Source organism: Carassius auratus, unplaced genomic scaffold (genome assembly GCF_003368295.1).
Source record: "Carassius auratus strain Wakin unplaced genomic scaffold, ASM336829v1 scaf_tig00013767, whole genome shotgun sequence".
In the NCBI taxonomy this organism is placed as follows: domain Eukaryota; kingdom Metazoa; phylum Chordata; class Actinopteri; order Cypriniformes; family Cyprinidae; genus Carassius; species Carassius auratus.
Genome location: NW_020524440.1, coordinates 298300 through 310597, shown reverse-complemented (window position 1 = coordinate 310597; position 12298 = coordinate 298300). Strand labels below are relative to the sequence as shown.

At 36.1% G+C, this 12298-nt stretch overlaps 1 protein-coding gene across 4 annotated transcripts in view; it reads left to right on the top strand.

Moving 5' to 3' along the window:
* Positions 1-1352: 1352 nt before the first annotated feature.
* Positions 1353-12298, top strand: part of LOC113074138 (TBC1 domain family member 22B) — a 45408-nt gene continuing 34462 nt past the window's right edge. For 3 of the 4 annotated variants that reach the window (XM_026246878.1, XM_026246880.1, XM_026246877.1), the window contains exons 1-5: positions 1353-1637; positions 5438-5494; positions 5763-6118; positions 7167-7334; positions 11444-11514. In XM_026246878.1, coding sequence (XP_026102663.1) covers positions 1582-1637; positions 5438-5494; positions 5763-6118; positions 7167-7334; positions 11444-11514 — 708 coding nt within the window. In that variant the 5' untranslated portion in view covers positions 1353-1581. The remainder of the gene's footprint in view (positions 1638-5437; positions 5495-5762; positions 6119-7166; positions 7335-11443; positions 11515-12298) is intronic. The other variant, XM_026246879.1, reaches the window with a different exon arrangement.

Here is a 12298-nt window from a genome sequence, read left to right as displayed (position 1 = left end):
CTTCCCTTGCAGCTTTTTGTAAATGAACCGATGAACTCGATGTTGAGAGTAAGGTTACTGTAGGAAGTTCTCTTCTCAGGTTAAGGGCCCTTGTAGAATAACAATAGCAAAAGTTATTTGAGGCCACAGGTTCTATGAATCACAAGCAGCGCTTTATTTTCCATCTATAGTTCACAGGAAGTATTATGTCCAACTTTCCACTACGGATGTTTGTGTAATTGTTATGCCTTAGGCATGTTTTTTCATCATGCATCTGCAGCTGTTGTTATTTTTAACCTTTTTTTTTATTAATAATTATTCTAATAAAAGAAACATTTAATACTGCATTCAGTTCTCAGTCAATTTTTTATGGTACTATTAATTTAAAACCAGTTAATAGCAATTTACTTTACAATACATAACAATACTATAAAAGTACCAAGCTGCTACCTTAATTTTATTTATTTTTTAATTCTAAGAAAAGTAGGCTAATATATATATATATATATATATATATATATATATATATATATATATATATATATATATATATATATATATATATATATATAATTATTATTATTATTATTATTATTATTATTATTATTATTATAACTATTGCCTTTCTGATAATGTTGTGATTTAACAGAAGAATACAGTTGTGTTTTTAACGTATGCTATCAGACAGTAAGTCTTCGCAAAACCTAATAATATGAAGATGAATATTGCAGCAATTACAGGCTTCAGTACAGTAGGAAACTGTTACTTCATGAATTTCATGCAGAGCTAAGCAGAGCGCCATACATTTATGGGTGACTACTTCCATCTAGTGTACAAATTGGGAAACTGCGTAATGACACTTTTACCAATGCATTATTATTCATAATTGTTAAAAAAACAATCACATTTAATGTGGAAAAATAAACAATGGTATTATTTGTGAAATATTTATTCATCACGGCATTATTTGGTGTACTGCTTTTATTTTATGCCCATTAAAAAATTATTTATCATATCTGTATCGCAGCAATCTAATGAGAATAATCATTTGGAATAATGGCAATTACAAACAAATGTCAATGGTAGCAGGAATTTGTGGAACTTTTGGAATACAGATACGAGGCCATGCATCAATCATGCAATATTAATTAATTTTCTGGATCCTCTGTATTACACTACTGTCCTCTTTATGTTCTACAGTAGGCTCTGTACATTCTAAGTCGTGTGCATTCAAAACAACATTACAAGCAAACATCATTACATAAAATATAGTTGTTGTAAAAATCTAAATATAACAAAAAATACGCGTCTCCGTCTATAAAACTCAAACCCCATTGGTCAGGTCCCATGCACCTGTTCGTCATTTCAACCAATCACAGCGCGACCTCAAGCACCTCCAAGATGGCGACGTCCATCCAGAACCGCTGTAGGCACATCCTGTGTTGGCAAAATCCCCGCTGTAACTAATTGAAACAAAGTAAGACACATGCGGCAATACAACTAATAATATCGATTTAGCCGTCGGATATATGCACATGTCGGGTGACAGCGTGGCGTTCGCTTTCATGGCTCTTTTTGAATGAAATTGGGCGTCCACTCGCCATGGCCACCGACAACAGGATTCATTTCTGGAGGAGAAACCCAAAGGTTCCCGGAAGGTGAGTTTAATCAGTTATTTCCTCTTTGACGTAGTTTTAAGTGTGTTGTTTTGTATGTAAAAGGCATTTAATTTTAATGCATCCACTCTGACCAGCTGATTTGATTACTAGATAACATGCTATGTGCCAAAACATAGTGAACGGTCTATTTTGACATCATGCTGGTTATCCTGGAGAGGCTTTGCGTTATTGCTCATGTTGTAAAATTAAAATTAAGATTATTTGTGCATTCAACGAAACCGCTGTTGTGGTGTCCAGTTGTGGCCATATGGTAGCGAAGTTAGTTTTGGTTTATGTTAACCCTTAGTAGGTACAACATGGTATCTATCATCGAAAGGTTTTATTGTTACTAATATAACACTTTGGTAACTTGGGTTTTAGCTACTGTTTTAATCTAAAGCAAAAAGCCTCTTGCACTGTATGACCTCATCATAATTTAAGTTACAGTAATAATTCTGTACTAACTATGCAATTCTATCTATGCACTAATCAGTGCTTGTCATGGTCATTTTTGTAAAGGAAAAACAACTGTTTACATATGCATTGTTTTTTGGTTGTTTTCAAAACCATATTTAATCAAATAGTGTTTGAAATTGTTAAAGCAGGCATGTAGGTTGGTCCAGTTTGTCCTTGCTGGCCTTGCTTTGTTTAGCCTGGACAGAGTTTGCTGAGTGTGCTTCATTACGGGTTGTTTGGATTTTCATGGTTGCAGACTGAATCAGTTCATCTTACTGTGCGAACGCAAGCTTGTGATGACTGGACAGTTTGCAGTAGATCAGATTATATATATCGGGCCTTGCGTAATTTTGCAAAAGAGGAACTCTCGTGCAGTCTTTTTGGATGATTTTCTGCTGTTGGTACTGCTGATGCACAGCAGTCACAGAAATACACTTAAAAAAAATTCTGTTAGAGGTAATGTACACACATGATGGATTGATTTTCAGGGGCATTTTAATTACTTTTTAATGGGGGAATATTGATTTCAAATTTTGTTAAAATCGTGTTTTATATGTTTTTGTCCACTAGTTTAGTTTTTAAAGCATATATTAGCCTGAGCTATATTCATGGAAGTTGTCATCAATAAAGTTAAAGTTCCAGATTGTTTGCTGTTATCTAAATATTATCTCTGTATTATCTAGAAGTTATTGCCTGTAGGTTTTATGTTGATAACTTGCCATTGGCTTTAGCCTTGGATCTTGTTATTTTTTACTCCTAGATCTTGTTCAGTCTCTGGATTGGAGGGGGGCTAATTTATTTGTATGCAACAATCTGTTCTACGTTTAAAGTTAATTTTTGTTATTTTATTATTTCATTTTATTTTAAAGCAATTTTAATAAGCTGTGATTGAAAATTACACAATCTACGACCTTCATGCAATGCATACTATTGTAAAGACTACAAGTTTATCTTGTTTTCACTCATTAAATTCAATACGTCATCTGACCTGAATAAGGTTTAAATGCTGATTTGCAGCTCAAGAAATATTTCTTATGATTTATTTTTTCAGAGTTCTTTTAATAATACAAATTCAAAAGAACAGGTTATCTTTAAAATATAAAAATTTTGTACATTATAAATGTCTTTATTTTCAAAAAATCATTCATATTTTAGATCAAATTAATCAGTCAGTTTTTAAATCAAATGAATGTGTCCTTGCTGAATAAAATTCTGAAGTTTTCTTTAAAAAAAAATTGTGTGGACCCTGAAATTTTTTAATAAAATTAAATAAAAATAAAATTATTTTAATTTTAAAATTATTTTTTTTCTCATTTTAAATAATTACAAATGCCTGAACTGTAATGCCTTATCAATTGACAAAAAGTAATGACTTTTTGCAAGCAATTCTCTTTTTTTTTTTTATCAGTTCTTTTTCTTTGAAAATTGAAATGTGATCTAGTTTTCATGTGCACAATGAAGATTATGTTGGAAATGGACGGGATTCCCCTCTGTGATGGGAAAGATGAACAGGTTGAGCCGAAGCGGCCGTTATTGTTTGGGTGTGGTTGTGATTCCAGATGGTTTGAGTTGCTCGTTCGTGTGAATTGGCAGCAGTTGGAGGACACGCAGTGGGTGTGATCCGCCTGTAACATGAGTGGACGAGAGGTGTGGCCTCTTTCCCACCATTTATCTCAGTTAACAGAAGGGACAGAGCATGCTAAAGTGATACTAGAGATGCCTTCACACAACCTTGGTGTCATCCTAGTCAAAATAACATGACCTACAGCTGTAGAAAAGCAGAGTGTGTCTTCATGTTAGTTGATAACTCAATTCTAGACCTGTTTGATTCATTATAATAGCAAATTCTCAATGGAAATTATTAATTACATTGACAGTTTTCCCACTCTGTTAGCTTTTGTATGTAGATTATAGTGTGGAAAAGTCTTGTGTGTGTGTGTGCAGCAGAATGAACAGCATACATTTAAGATAAGGCTGCCCTCCGGGAAACTGCTTGCATAGCATACTCAAACACACTCCTAACTCGCAGCCCAATATTTAATGTAAATGCGAGCAGCTTGCTTCCATATCTAGAAGTAATTTACCTTTTATTTTCTACTCGCATGAAAATTGATGAACCGTATTTCAGGTGCATTGTACTTTTGCCAGTTATTGGTGGTCCCATTTGCACATAATGCATTTAGTATTGTGTTGATTTCACCAGAAAAGGGCCTTGTAACAAGCATACTGTTAATTTTCCTTTCAACAATATGACCACACACCTATGGCCCTGTGTGGCCCGTAAAAATTCTGCTTAGCACTGCAGTGTTTGAACTTCTCTCGGCATTATGCAGGATATTGCACAGTTAATCACAATAGCCTCTAATATTGTAGAGAATAATATTTATATGTCGTAGTGATGCACCCTGCAGTGTGCTTGGCTTTTAATTTGAGATGTATTTTTTGCTGTCAGCAAGCACTTGCAGGTCTATCCTGCTGCTCTGGAGCTGTTTTAAACTACCTCTGCATCTCCAGATATTTGTTTTTCGCTGTGTGTTTCTAACAAAGGCTTTGGGGATATATTAAATATTCAGAGTATATAGAAATGTCATAATGATTTTACTGCAACTTTTATTTGGTTGTTACTTCTAGAGGCAGTGTTCGGAATAGCATAATGCAATGATATTCTTACTGTTTCTGCAGTATGTCTTATATAATCTGTTCATAGCATGCAACTTTTATGTATGCATTGCATACATAGCTGACAGATTATTTGCCAAACATCCAAAATAGTAAGCGCACTGTCTGTACCTCATAAAACAGTGTATTTAACTTGACTTTAACTAGACCATTTCTATGTGCTGCTGATTAGTTTACTTAAGTGGTGTACACCACTCAGGTTTAAACTCAACTCTAACCAATCCATTTTTGATCAGTTGAATGAATCTGAAAAATTGTTTCTAAAAAAAGTTTTTTGAACGGTAGTGTATGTAATGTGATCTGAAACTGTTGCATGAGCTATATCATGTGGAATGCAATAAATTAGTATTCTGTCATGAAAACACCTGTGCCATTAACCTAGTTTCACTATCCCTCCTATTCTTGTACTTTTATGGTGCCTTTGATCTCATTTTAAAAGTTGATGTTCTCACTCTAAAAGTGGCCTCGATATTCTTTAGATTTGTACCTTTTTTATTCCATAGAAGAAGGAAAGTCGTACAGTTTTGGAAAAGCATGAGACTGTAAATACGTAAATATTGAGATGTATGTCAGGTACTGTCTTTATGATAAGGTTTTAAAAAGTCTGGATCACCCGGTCCTGTTTCTGACTCTTTGTAGCACACATCAGCTTTTGTTTTTCTTAGCTTACAGCCTGTATATGGAGCACAGCACCCTCCTCTGGACCCACGCAGACACCGTCTGTAAGTGTTGCTGCTAGCTGTCGACTGTCTGTGGGCAAATCAGCCATTTGTTTTTCAGTTATTTGTGCTTTATGTTTTCTGCCATTCAGTTGTGGTCTGAATCCATTTGAACATGTTTGAGTGCAAGATTTGCATAAACATTTTGCAACTTTTTTTTGTTTGTTTATTTGTCTTGCATGATCCTTTCTAACTGTAGCCAGTTCATATGTTATAGAGTGTGTGTGCGATATTGACATTTTCAAAAAGCTCTTTATTTGTTTCCCTACAGATTAAAAGATACTCCAAAGGCCAGCAGTTTGAACACCAAATCCAAAAAACCTTCCACTTTCCACGAATTTGCTCGGAGCACCAATGATGCATGGGACATTGATGATGAAGAGGATGACGGTATGTTTAGTCTCAAACAGCCCTCATCTTCACCTGTCCAATCACGGTCCATGCCTCAAACACCATGCGTCAAATTCATCAAAGCCCCAGAGGACACCGAGTCACTGCCCCGCCCACTGGACAGGCAGGAATCAATCAGCACAAACCCCGTTCAGGATCGTCTGGATGACAAAGGCAGTCCAGTCAATGGCAGGGTGGTAAAGTCTTGTAGCGACGCCCAGCTGAGTGTTAATGCAGGTATTGTGTTAGCTGTTGTTTTTAAGCTGCACCATTGTAAGAACATGTTAAAAATGCATATAAAATCATCAAGGTGTATCAGATGTGTTTTTTCCCACCTACTTTTAATCTGAATTGCTGTTTGTTATATGCCTGGCATAGATGTATAAATTAGTTTTTAACCGTCCAGTCACAGACTGATTGCAAGTAGATACTTTCAACGTAACAAGGTCTAAATTTGTCATATAGGGTTTGGATGCCTAACATTTAAAGAAGGCTAACTTGAGCTTATTATCTTCATTATAATTGAAAGTTTGTGTTGCTCATGTTTTATGAAAATGAGACCATGGGAAGAGTAATTCCTGTCAACAAAAAAATCTGTTAAAAAAAGGCTGTGTGTATAATATTAATGGTCGACTGATATATTTTTCAAATATCGGCATCAGCTGATAAGTTTTTCTGTTTTGCCGATGTGTGCGAGGTGGGACTTCTACTTTCAACTTTAAACTTGTGATTTCAAATTATGCTGCGCTTTATGCATTTGCCCACTGTCATATTGACATAATTTTCTCTGTGTGCTGTATGTAAAATAAGTGTTACCTTGGCTTAATTTGAAAAAATATGATTCCCAGTGCACAAAAACCTGACCTGTTCATTGGATACAATGTCTTCTAACTTTTTTATTGAAGTATTTATTTGTGAAAAAAAAATCTAAAGTCAGTTAATTTTACACATTTGTTTTATAATCCATTCTCAAATGATTTTAAATTTCTTAAATATGAATAATAATAATTTAATTTAATAATAATAATCAGCTTTAAATTAGGGATCAGCCCCCCTGCTTCCCAGGAAATCGGCATCGGCTGTCAAAAAAAACAAAATCGGTCAACCACTATATAATATACTATATCTATATTAAATGATTATTAAATTATCATATATTTTTTATTTAATAGCACCTAAATTAACACATTATCATATAGGATGTTTTTTATAATTGTTAAAATATTTTTGTTAAATTATATTTAAATATTAATGTTTAATATATGTATTTTTCTGTCCTGTTTAGCTCGTAATACCCTGCAGAAACAGCAGTCGCTTCCTGTACGGCACGTCATTCCATTAGTTGCCCGCATTTCAGATCAAAATTCCTCTGGAGCTCCGCCCATGACCGTGAGAGAGAAGACTCGATTGGATAAATTCAAGCAGCTACTTGCAAGTCCCAACACAGACCTGGGTAAGCTTTAAGACAAACAATCAGCGATTTGTGCTAGCATTAAAAGGAAAACAAGAGATAAGGTCTGTTTTGAGCAGATTATAAAAGTGGCCACTTGTGGGTTATGTGTATAAGATATTAAAGCCCATCCATCAGGGACCATCTCAAAACAGAAAGCTGCAAAACCCTCACATGTGTTCACACCTCATTCCCTCGCCTGTTTTTCCGCCTAGCTGAATCTCTTTGCCAGGTGAGACAGTGTGGGATGGCAGAATGGTTGAAAAGCGTCCATGATGTTACCCTAGTCTTCCTGAGTTCACGCTGAGAGGCCCTTCTGTTCTCCCCATATTCTCCAACCACTCGTTTCTTCGAGTGCACCTGCGAGCTGGCGGAACAAAAACAAGTTCTGTGTCTGCCTTCTCTCATTTGTGTCCCATAATGATGCTATCAAAGAGACTCGCTATTCTTTGCCTTATAACTAAGTTTCAGCCTCCGCAGGCTCTGAGCTTTCTGAGCGATAGGCTGAAATCACACAGGAATGAGAACCATCAGTCATTGGAGGGGAAAATAATGCTTATGCACTTCTTTCGCAGTGCCTTATGAAAAATGTGCTTGTGATATAGTTGGAGGGGCTTCCCTGCACAGTATTCTGAGTTCATTATAGCTTCTGAGATCTTTCATCATCCTGCTATCATATGACTGTTGGCAGGTGTCCAATACCATTAGTATTTTAGGAGCGCTTGGATATCGGTTTCGTGTTTGTTCTAACTCAAAAACGACCCAGGAGCAATCTAACCAGATGTTTCCCAGCAAGTCTTCACAGACGTTGTAAAAAGCGGTTTTGCATTCGCTGATCACGATGACCCAGAGGGCTTGGCGAGGGTTTGAAAAAACAATCCTTTTAAAAGTTGTGTAGATCTGAGCATCTGGACGTATTGATGATATCTAGTCTAATGGCACCCACCTGCAAAGTAATATTTACTTCATAACAAATGACAAAACAAGTAATTGCGAATGGTGGAGTTGAAAAGCTCCATTCAAGAAAAAAATTCAAGGAGCAGACAAAGAGAATTGTTGAAGTTCACTATGATTCATCTGATTGTCATGACAACAGTTATCTTTGCTCTTTATTGTAAGACTCGAAAGTACAATAGACTTATTTCTTTGTAGTGGTTATAGCAAAGACAAGAGTCATAATTACGATCAGTCGCATTTTAGCATGTAACTCGTCCTGATTTGTTTACTGATACATCTGCTTTTGTAACTGATTGGAGCTTTGGGGTTATTTTGGCTCAGTGCTGATTGGAAATCACCTAGCAACCCCACAGAATACCCTAGCAACCGCATAGCAACTAGGGCTGTCACTTTTTATTGGATATCCGAATATGCATTTGAACATGACATGAAATATCCGTAATCGAACTATGAAAAAAAAGATTTAAAATGCCCTGTGTAGCGCATTTTTTGCAGTCTGTGATTAGACCGTTTGTTTTTTATTTTATTCTTTGTGATCTTGTCCAGTAGAGGGCGCTCTAGACGTATTGTAGCGTAGGCCCATGACCAAATCAAGCGAATAATAGCTAATAGCCACCCTATTTTGAAAGAACGGCCAGCCTGAGCGGACAATTAAAACCCCAGCGCATCTTAAAAGTAGTGTCTGTAAACATTTTTGGTTCTTCACCGTAGACGGTAAAATAACGTAAAAGATAAAGTAGTTTGCCGAATTTGCAAAAAACGGTTTAAGGCTGGTTCACACGGCAGGATAATTGGGCCGATTTTAGCCCCGATTCAGCCCTTCCGACAATCTTAGGATGCTCCGATTATCGTAAAATAATCTGATCAAATATTCCTGCCGTGTGTGGTGTGTTAAGACTAATCTCCTCTGCTCGGAAGAATGTCGGGACCGCTCCGATCTCAAATCGGGGATATCCAACATGTTGGATTTATTTTGCCCGATTTCTTCTCGTGTGTGGTGTCCCCCGAGGACAAACAATCACGCAGCCTGTGGACTGTGGCGTGTAGCCAATCAGAAAGCGAGGTGACGAGGCAGTGATAGTACCGGGAAACAAAATCAAAACAGCCAGCGTATATAATATAACAAATACAAATAAAGTCGATGGGCATAACTACATCCACAACTGCAGTCCACCAGAGTACATGGAAACTAATATATGAACGTTTATTTCAACGGTTATTAATCTGTGTAGTACGTAACAACATTTCTATGAGATAAAACAACAACTTATCTCCATATCATGATATAGCAAGTATAGTCCATGCTCGCGTCGTCTCCACCTCTTTGACCATCGCCTTTTCTTATTTTTCTTATGTTTTTTTCCCCGTTAAAAACAAAGCACAAACAATGGCCACTGCATCCTCTTTGTCCGCCATGATTGTTTACTCTAAAGTCACGTTTGATCTCGAGGGATTTTGCGAGATTTCCCGTCTGACCTGGGAATGCTCTGGAGTCAAATCGGTTCGTGTGTGATGTGTTGATATTGCCGTGTGGCTGCACACCACACACGGAGCGACCAAAACTGTTAGACCCGTGATTTTTTTATCGCCGTGTGTGGGGTCTCTCAGGTTTGGAAAATCTGCCGACAATTTTAAAATCGTCCCGTGTGAACCAGGCCTTACTTACACATCATCCACATCCAGTCTTCGTGCTCACCTGTCGAGTAACCATCCAAAAGAGGCAAACAATATTAAGAAATGAATTAGGCACGTAGATATTCGGATATATTAGAATGCATTGCGTGATATTCGATATCCGTTCGTTGATTTTTTTCAAAAGTGACAGCCCTAATAGCAACACATATCATAGCAGATATGGCAGACAAATTTTCTGAAGAAATTAAACTTTAATAAAAAATAAACGCAAATTATTGTTTAATTGCTAATTGTTCTTGGAAAATAGTTTTTCTTTGTGAGATTAGTGTTCATTTGTCTAAAGTATTTGAAATCAGTAGCTCCCAAATCTCTAAAGTGAAAGGTTACAGCATTTATTAAATTAATATATTTTTATTCAGAGACATAGTGGAAAATAAACTGGCAAAATAATTTTCTTAATTAGTATTCGTGTCTTGTTTTCCAGTCAAACATCCTTCAAACAAAACAATTCTCTTGAGAAGCAAAACTTAACAAAAATAATTCATAATGTATTATTAAACGTATATATTTTTAAACTCCTGCTTAATAACATGTCTCGAATTAGGTTTATTTTTCTTACCCATCAGCAAATGTTTTCTCTTCTTTTAAGCATAAATCTAACATAATTTGAGATTTATACTTCTAACAAGAAACCGACAATGCAATAAGATATATAAACTTATTTCAGGATATATTCGCTGAAAACAAGCTTTGATTTCTTATGCAGTTTTCCTTCTCTAGTAAATCTTCTTGTAAGGAAGTTTAGAGATTTTACTGGAAAACATGAAAATTATTTTTAAGGTGCATTAGGAGAGAACCAGAATTGTGAAATAATGAAAACCGAGTTCGAATGGGCATTGTTCACATGAGCACCAAAGGAAAAACATGACAGCAGGCCACGATGCAGATGCTTTTAAGCTGTTTGTCTAAATGTGCTCCCCAAACATCATGTTGACATCCCAAGCCATTGCTCCATCACCCATGAATCGTGAACTTCCCAGCCATTACTTGTAAAATCAATGTGCTGTTATGGCTTGGTGTCTTATTGGAGTTAGCATAATTCAAGGTGACATGGTTGTGAAAACTGAATGTGTTTGCTAATTAAAAATAATTGTGTATTGATTATGTTGATTGAACTATAAGTAAGAATGTCACCGGTCCTGTGAAGGCCGATGACTGTTGATTTAAAGCATGTTTTTCTAGTTTTCTACCACAGCATATGAACAAACATGTTTTTACTTCTGATTAAGGCTGTGTTCAGTTGTTCGGTCCATATACTATAATTCCAGCCCCCTCCTCCTACTCCAGGAGTTTTTTTTTTTTTTTTTACATTGTACTTTTGGGTCCAAACTGCAGTATGATTGTGTCATCAACTGGAGTATTAAAAGCAGCTGTTCACCACTGCAGCTATGGACCAACACAGCAGAAGATGCCAGTTTTGTCATTTTGGATTAACTTTGCACTATATTTTGTTCATGCAGAGGAGTTACGGAAGCATAGCTGGTCGGGAATCCCTCGTGAAGTTCGCCCAGTCACCTGGAGACTCTTATCGGTAAGTATTTACGAAAACTGTTGTTTATTTCATTTCTATATTTGCATTCTATTTAAACAAACAGCAATGGGAGGACAAGAAACAATGTGAAAAGAGAGAAGAATTGAACTGAAATAAGTTGTGAGCTGAATTTGAACTCTCATTGTTCCTAGGCCTCTAACCTCTAGGCCGTGGTTTCAATTCCTTCCAATATTTTACATTATCATTATATCTTAATATATCTGTTTTCATTGGGAAAACAATAAATTCTGTTGGGTTTGTTAAATATGTTTTAAACTATTTCTTGAAACATGTTTGAAATCAAGCCAAATGGATATTTATCTGAATGACTAATAGAAAATACTGTAATAAAATAATCCATTTATCAAGGAGAATATATATAATTCCATGCCACTTTCAGTTTAATGTATGCTATTGATTTGTTTTGCAATATTGGTTTTGCCGAGCACTTAATGTCAGCAGAATTGTGACCGTCATCATCATCTGAGGGGTAGTCTGTGTCATGTGTCATGCATCTGTGTCATGCATGCTTACACAGTCAATAACACACACCTACAAGGTAAGCTGTACAAGCAAATCCCCACCCCGACCCAGCTCCTCCAAGCTTTTACCGCTTCATGCAGTGTTTGCTGGGGGTTTAGACAGAATAATTCTATACGTATAAAGTTATACATGTGCTAAACAAATGCTAATGTGCCAAAAAACTAAATGTTTCATCTCCGCTTTTCATATTCAAATTGTGATCGTAGAGCAACTCTTGCTTTTTGATTTTGTTGGTCCACGT